The following is an 8,164-nucleotide window of genomic DNA, read 5'->3' as shown; positions in this document are numbered from 1 at the left end:
TAGTTCCTGAGATTAGCGCGTTCAAACAAACAAACTCTTCAGCTTTATATATTAGTATAGATAAAAGTATAGATTACGCAGCAGGTATAGAGCGCGTATCCGTTCCTCAATTTAATACATTTAGCAATAATATAGTATACCGTAACTTTCACACAACGCCATCTAGTCTCAAACTATCCAATTATGAGTTAACAACTGACAAACAAACTTGAATTTTAAATACACACATATTATACATAAATTACACTTAGACACATAATAAATGTTCATTATCATAATCGATACATGTTTCATCGTCATTACAAGAACATTTAGCTTTTGGGTGGGAATCGAACCTACGGAATGTTCTTAGCTGACCTGGTGGATACACCCGAGGAGGTGTATCCACCAGGTCAGCTAAGAACAAGACGAACAGGACACTCAGCAATACAGAAAAGATTATTGTAATTTTAGAATGAATCTAATACAGGTTTTATTTACAGTTGCTGAGCACGGAGAAGAAGATAACAATATTATGTTAACTTCAATAATACGGCTTTAGCGCTAAAGGTGGTCTTCAAGAAGAATAATACATTCATGCTGTCTTTATTAATATCTTGATGTATTTGTTTGTACGGCTTTCTTTGTTGGCTAATTTGATAATTTTGATGTGTAATGTTTTCCCAAGATTATGTTCTCATGAGAAGCTGATCCGCCGCTGTGAAGAATTGAAGGCACTTGTCTTTAGTTCTCCAGGCGTCTTCTTGAAGCTAACATTTAAAGTGTGTCTTGGTTGCTAACTTCAATAATACGTCCGGAGCGTTAAAGCCTTTCTGCCCGAAGAATTACAACAGCTCGAGAAGTTTTATGGCTTATTCTCGCTTACTGTTTCAATGGGAAACTAGAGAACAACGACAAGTGTTATACTTGTTGCTGTTCTCTAGTTTCCTTTTGAATTAGTATTCAAATACTGCCTAGCAGGAACAACCAAACGAAAAAAAAAAAACAAGTAGAATAATGACTTTTGTTTGTAGTACAGGTGTACTTGGTATTTGAATGTTGTCGTTTTTTGAAACACTTTTGTTTAACACTTATTTTTTTTACTTGCGTTTAATGTGGTAATGTAATATAATGTCCGCCTCATTTTGTTCATCAGGAAAGAATAACCGTGTCGCCATGAAGATCTAATGACTTGAGTTCTTCGGGCGTCTTATTGAAACTAATATTTCCGAGTCACCTAAATGTTAACTTGAATAATACGCCCGGGGCGCTGAAGGTATTATATTCCTCAAGGAGAAGATTTTTATACTTTGCTGAAGAAACTTCTTCCCCGTGAAGAACCGAAGACTGCTATCTTTAGGTCTCCAGGCGTTTTATTGAAGATAACATTTTCAGTGCGTATGGGTTGCTAACTTCAATAATACGTCCGGAGCGCTTGAGGTTGTCTTCTAGAAGATTCACAATAGATGCAGATAACTCAAATCAATGTTTACGTGATTTTCGTTTTTTGTATTTTAAATGTATAACTTTTCAGTGGTCGTTTCCGTCGTCGTTGAATTTTAACTTTTATGTGTCTGTGTTATTTGTTTGTGTGTTTTGTATTTTTGCCATATTTTTAAGTCCATGTTATTTGTGCTCTAACCCTTTTTAGATTGTTATTATTTGAGAATCAACTTATCAATCAATCAAAGCTTGCGCTTATCTAACTACTTATATGACGTGTTGTACTGATGTCGATCCTTGTTCTTAACATGCAGTGGGTGACCCAAGGCACGGAGATGTTCAACCAGAAGCCAGAGCGCGGCATCGAGTTCCTGCAGGAGCATGGAGTGCTGACCACGCCGCTAGACCCGCACGAAGTCGCCATCTTCCTCAGAGAAAACCCGGATTTGGACAAGAAAATGATTCGTGAGTTTCATTGCCTAAATTGCCTAGTTTCTTTGCTTAAAGTTCAATGTTTTTTTTGTAATGTTTCAATAAAAAACGATTTCATTAATTGACCACTTAATATTTGTAGTAAGTTCCACCTACCCATTCATAGACTTAAGAAATAAAAAGGTTTATATTTATTTCTACATGTATGGATTCGATTTTAGTTTTGCCCAGAAAGTTTCTCGTAAATACGACATGGACTTATTTGTCGCTATCTCGTTGTACCAGGTGAATATATCTGCAAGCGCTCGTCTCGCGGTGAAGACGAGGACGGTGGTCCCTCAGTCCTGGGCGCCTTCGCCGACATCTTCGACTACGCCGGCTTGAGGATCGACCAGGCTCTGCGACTGTATCTGGAGACATTCAGACTGCCCGGAGAAGCACCACTCAACTTCCTCGTTATGGAACGATTCGCTGAACGGTGGCATGTCAGTAATATTCATTTTCTTGCTTTGCGATTTTTCACCAAATGACATATTATCTCTCTTTTGCTCATTTCATTCTTTTGTCAATTGAAATGCTATGCGGTAGTACTCCTACGATTTTATTTAACTATGGGTCTATGCGGTATGTAGACATTTAGCTCATAATAAAAAATAAAAAAAAACATACGAGATTGATTCTTGAAGTAGTTCTCGCCCCCACATCAGATAGTTTCTTATCAAAAGCACAGTATTTTCATATAACATTCGTTGTGTCTCATACAGAGCACGAACGGAGACCCATCCGCGAATACTGACGCGGCCTTCCGGCTGGTCTACTCCGTGATCATGCTGAACATGGACCAGCACAACCACAACGCCAAGAAACTCAACGTGCCCATGACCGTCGAGGACTTTGTCAAGAACCTCAGGGGGCTGAATGGATCTGAGGATTTCGATCAAATCATGCTTGAAGCTATATTCCATTCTATCAAGTGGGTTGTTTCTATTTGACTGAAATTTGATTAATAAATGAATTTGATCCGGCTTAGAAGATGGGTTAAGTCTTGTGTAGTAAAATAAAATTATATTCGAGATGGTTTTGCTATTATCCTGGAAAAGGGTCTCAGTTAGTCATAGCCCGAAATGTTAAATTTCGTTGTTATGGTTTTGTGGTTCACACAGGTTGAATTGCAATTATTGAAATCCTTCATGAATCATAAGTAAATGATACCTATGAAACTAGTAGGAGTACAAATATTTTAATTTTAACACAATGCTATATATTATGAATAATTCGTTAATTGACCTTTTAACTTACCTTTTCCTAGGAACGAAGAAATGGTGATGCCAGCGGAACGTACCGGTCTTGTACGTGAAGCTTACCTCTGGCGCGTGCTGCAGCATCGTGGCGCTGGTAACGGCACCCGCTACCGCGCAGTGCCCGCCCACCACCAGCACCACGCGAGGCTGCTCACTGTCGCCTGCCCGCCCACCGTAAGTACCGCCCACATAACAACTACAACCTGTGGATGGATAAAATAGGGAATGATAACGTTTGAGTGCAAACATTTTTTGTCATAAATTACCATACAAAAGGTAAAAAAAAAATGAAAAGCACTTAAAAAAAGGACAAAATGTAACTCTACTTCTTGACATATTTTAAAATATAAAAAACTTTTTAATATTATAAAAAAAAAACATATGTCGATGGATAAATCTCAAGATTTGAAGACACCGAGATCAAGATAAGACAATCCCTATCCCGGAGACGATTTTGATTTAATCCTTCAGTTTATTGTAACGATTAATTCAAAATCGTCTGCGGCGTGGTGGACTATTACTACATAGACACACAAGAAACAGCGGCAAGAATATGAAGACCACATAACTCGATTTCGTTTAATTTCTTTAATAAATGGTTGATGAACCTTGTGTTAGTCTGAACGGGGCTTTCGGACGCGTTTGACGTATCTCAATCTCAATATTGGTCAGTATGATAACTAAAACGGTATTGAACGCGGTTAGTTGCATTTTTTATTGATTTGTGTTTATGAGGAAATGTCACTTAAATTCGTTTTAGTTTGATTTAGTGGCGTTAACGATTGTAGAAATGTCGCTTCGCGTTACTTATCTGAAACCTTGCAACTGAACGGCTTTTGCTAAAGGATCTGCTTCACGACTTGCGATATTTCCTCATCAAATTACTAGCGCCATCTTGTGTTATTTTTCTTTTTAGTACGTTCTGGGTCTACAGGTTATGGAATGGTTCCAGAATGTCTTGCTGGACTTATTACATAACTTAAAGTTTATTATTAAAAAAAAAAATGTGTAATGTTTTTAGTTTTTATTGATATTGATGTTTTCGTAAGTTTCTTTACTCCGGAATTACTTTCGAATTAAGTCGTTTAGGCTTCACTGTGACACAAAAAACTTTGTAACAGTCTTCCCTGGGGCGATAAAGATTTGTATTTGCTGTTCTGTGTGTAAATAACTGTATCTATTGAATTAATATATTTAATTAACCGCATTTCCTTTTTCTTTTGTGAATTTGTGAGTAGTGCCTTAGTAACGTACCTATATCTAATATTAATTTAGCAAGCAAAACTTATTAATTTTAGATTTAGACTGATTCTAATGATAATGATACCCCAGATGACGGCACTGTCAGCAGCCTTCGAGCGCGCATCACCACCTACCGTCGAGGAGTTGGAGACCAACAAGTCTCGGGAGACGGGAGCCTTGATGGCACTGAACGGACTCGAACGCTGCGCCTCCCTTATCGCAAGACTACCATAAGTTTCATAAAAAAATTAAAATATAACTCTCGAATTAAAGTCATTAAGGACCCGCGTGTCGCCGGAGGTTTCATAGACGTTCAAATCACATACTCAAATGTCAGTCAGACATTCGAATGGTCCGTGTATCATGTAAATTAATGTTTGTTATTGGTTTAGCTCACGGTATTTCTAAGCGATTATTATATTACTTTTTGTATATAATTTTATTTGTAGGAGTAGCACTGGGCCAGTCCAGCAAGGCGCAGTTTGCTCTACGCCGCGCATGCGCAGCGGCGGTGCGACACGCGGACTGCGTGCGCGACTCGCGGCGCCATCTGCTGGAGATTGTCAAGACACTTTATATTGGACGGCTCTTACCTAAGGTAGTGTATTACTAATAGTATTGTATGTTTTCAGAAAAATGTAAATAAATTCGCAGACTATCAAGAACATGAACTATTGAAGACTGCTATCTTTAGTTCTCCGGGCGTCTTATTGAAGCTAACATTTTCAGTGTGTCTTGGTTGCTAACTTCAATAATACGTCCGGGGTGCTGAAGGTTACTTCTAGAAGAATAACAAGCTATAAAGGTTCCAGTCAGATAAGAATTGGATACAGGATCGGAAGCATCGTGAATACTACTCTGTCTTTAGTTCTCCGGGCGTCTTGTTGAAGCTAACATTTTCGTGCGCTTTCGATGCTAACTTCAATAATACGTCCGGGGCGTTAAAGCCTTTCTGACCGAAGAATTACAACAGCTCAACAAGTCTTACTGCTTATTCTCGCTTAATAACACTTGTAGTTGTTCTCTAGTTTCCCATTGAAACAGTATTCAAATACTGCCTAGCAGGAACAACCAAACGAAAAAAAAAAAAACAAGTAGAATAATGACTTTTGTTTGTAGTACAGGTGTACTTGGTATTTGAATGTTGTCGTTTTTTGAAACACTTTTGTTTAACACTTATTTTTTTTTACTTGCGTTTAATGTGGTAATGTAATATAATGTCCGCCTCATTTTGTTCATCAGGAAAGAATAACCGTGTCGCCATGAAGATCTAATGACTTGAGTTCTTCGGGCGTCTTATTGAAACTAATATTTCCGAGTCACCTAAATGTTAACTTGAATAATACGCCCGGGGCGCTGAAGGTATTATATTCCTCAAGGAGAAGATTTTTATACTTTGCTGAAGAAACTTCTTCCCCGTGAAGAACCGAAGACTGCTATCTTTAGGTCTCCAGGCGTTTTATTGAAGATAACATTTTCAGTGCGTATGGGTTGCTAACTTCAATAATACGTCCGGAGCGCTTGAGGTTGTCTTCTAGAAGATTCACAATAGATGCAGATAACTCAAATCAATGTTTACGTGATTTTCGTTTTTTTGTATTTTAAATGTGTAACTTTTCAGTGGTCGTTTCCGTCGTCGTTGAATTTTAACTTTATGTGTCTGTGTTATTTGTTTGTGTGTTTTGTATTTTTGCCATATTTTTTAAGTCCATGTTATTTGTGCTCTAACCCTTTTTAGATTGTTATTATTTGAGAATCAACTTATCAATCAATCAAAGCTTGCGCTTATCTAACTACTTATATGACGTGTTGTACTGATGTCGATCCTTGTTCTTAACATGCAGTGGGTGACCCAAGCCACGGAGATGTTCAACCAGAAGCCAGAGCGCGGCATCGAGTTCCTGCAGGAGCATGGAGTGCTGACCACGCCGCTAGACCCGCACGAAGTCGCCATCTTCCTCAGAGAAAACCCGGATTTGGACAAGAAAATGATTCGTGAGTTTCATTGCCTAAATTGCCTAGTTTCTTTGCTTAAAGTTCAATGTTTTTTTTGTAATGTTTCAATAAAAAACGATTTCATTAATTGACCACTTAATATTTGTAGTAAGTTCCACCTACCCATTCATAGACTTAAGAAATAAAAAGGTTTATATTTATTTCTACATGTATGGATTCGATTTTAGTTTTGCCCAGAAAGTTTCTCGTAAATACGACATGGACTTATTTGTCGCTATCTCGTTGTACCAGGTGAATATATCTGCAAGCGCTCGTCTCGCGGTGAAGACGAGGACGGTGGTCCCTCAGTCCTGGGCGCCTTCGCCGACATCTTCGACTACGCCGGCTTGAGGATCGACCAGGCTCTGCGACTGTATCTGGAGACATTCAGACTGCCCGGAGAAGCACCACTCAACTTCCTCGTTATGGAACGATTCGCTGAACGGTGGCATGTCAGTAATATTCATTTTCTTGCTTTGCGATTTTTCACCAAATGACATATTATCTCTCTTTTGCTCATTTCATTCTTTTGTCAATTGAAATGCTATGCGGTAGTACTCCTACGATTTTATTTAACTATGGGTCTATGCGGTATGTAGACATTTAGCTCATAATAAAAAATAAAAAAAAACATACGAGATTGATTCTTGAAGTAGTTCTCGCCCCCACATCAGATAGTTTCTTATCAAAAGCACAGTATTTCATATAACATTCGTTGTGTCTCATACAGAGCACGAACGGAGACCCATCCGCGAATACTGACGCGGCCTTCCGGCTGGTCTACTCCGTGATCATGCTGAACATGGACCAGCACAACCACAACGCCAAGAAACTCAACGTGCCCATGACCGTCGAGGACTTTGTCAAGAACCTCAGGGGGCTGAATGGATCTGAGGATTTCGATCAAATCATGCTTGAAGCTATATTCCATTCTATCAAGTGGGTTGTTTCTATTTGACTGAAATTTGATTAATAAATGAATTTGATCCGGCTTAGAAGATGGGTTAAGTCTTGTGTAGTAAAATAAAATTATATTCGAGATGGTTTTGCTATTATCCTGGAAAAAGGTCTCAGTTAGTCATAGCCCGAAATGTTAAATTTCGTTGTTATGGTTTTGTGGTTCACACAGGTTGAATTGCAATTATTGAAATCCTTCATGAATCATAAGTAAATGATACCTATGAAACTAGTAGGAGTACAAATATTTTAATTTTAACACAATGCTATATATTATGAATAATTCGTTAATTGACCTTTTAACTTACCTTTTCCTAGGAACGAAGAAATGGTGATGCCAGCGGAACGTACCGGTCTTGTACGTGAAGCTTACCTCTGGCGCGTGCTGCAGCGTCGTGGCGCTGGTAACGGCACCCGCTACCGCGCAGTGCCCGCCCACCACCAGCACCACGCGAGGCTGCTCACTGTCGCCTGCCCGCCCACCGTAAGTACCGCCCACATAACAACTACAACCTGTGGATGGATAAAATAGGGAATGATAACGTTTGAGTGCAAACATTTTTTGTCATAAATTACCATACAAAAGGTAAAAAAAAAATGAAAAGCACTTAAAAAAAGGACAAAATGTAACTCTACTTCTTGACATATTTTAAATATAAAAACTTTTTAAATATTATAAAAAAAAAAACATATGTCGATGGATAAATCTCAAGATTTGAAGACACCGAGATCAAGATAAGACAATCCCTATCCCGGAGACGATTTTGATTTAATCCTTCAGTTTATTGTAACGATTAATTCAAAATCGTCTGCGG

At 38.5% G+C, this 8,164-nt stretch overlaps 1 protein-coding gene across 1 annotated transcript; it reads left to right on the top strand.

The window, feature by feature from the left end:
• Nucleotides 1-952: 952 nt before the first annotated feature.
• On the top strand, nt 953-7,946 carry LOC113508198. The gene is made up of 8 exons (XM_026891155.1): nt 953-1,887; nt 2,140-2,339; nt 2,619-2,827; nt 3,164-3,329; nt 6,242-6,392; nt 6,645-6,844; nt 7,123-7,331; nt 7,668-7,946. The coding sequence occupies exons 1-8, from the start codon at nt 1,710-1,712 to the stop codon at nt 7,879-7,881; spliced, it is 1,527 nt and encodes a 508-aa protein (XP_026746956.1). The 5' UTR covers nt 953-1,709; the 3' UTR covers nt 7,882-7,946.
• Nucleotides 7,947-8,164: the final 218 nt, after the last annotated feature.

This window comes from Trichoplusia ni, unplaced genomic scaffold, assembly GCF_003590095.1.
Source record: "Trichoplusia ni isolate ovarian cell line Hi5 unplaced genomic scaffold, tn1 tig00004086, whole genome shotgun sequence".
In the NCBI taxonomy this organism is placed as follows: domain Eukaryota; kingdom Metazoa; phylum Arthropoda; class Insecta; order Lepidoptera; family Noctuidae; genus Trichoplusia; species Trichoplusia ni.
Note: the sequence above shows the minus strand (reverse complement) of the source record. Positions and strands in the feature narration are given on the sequence as shown.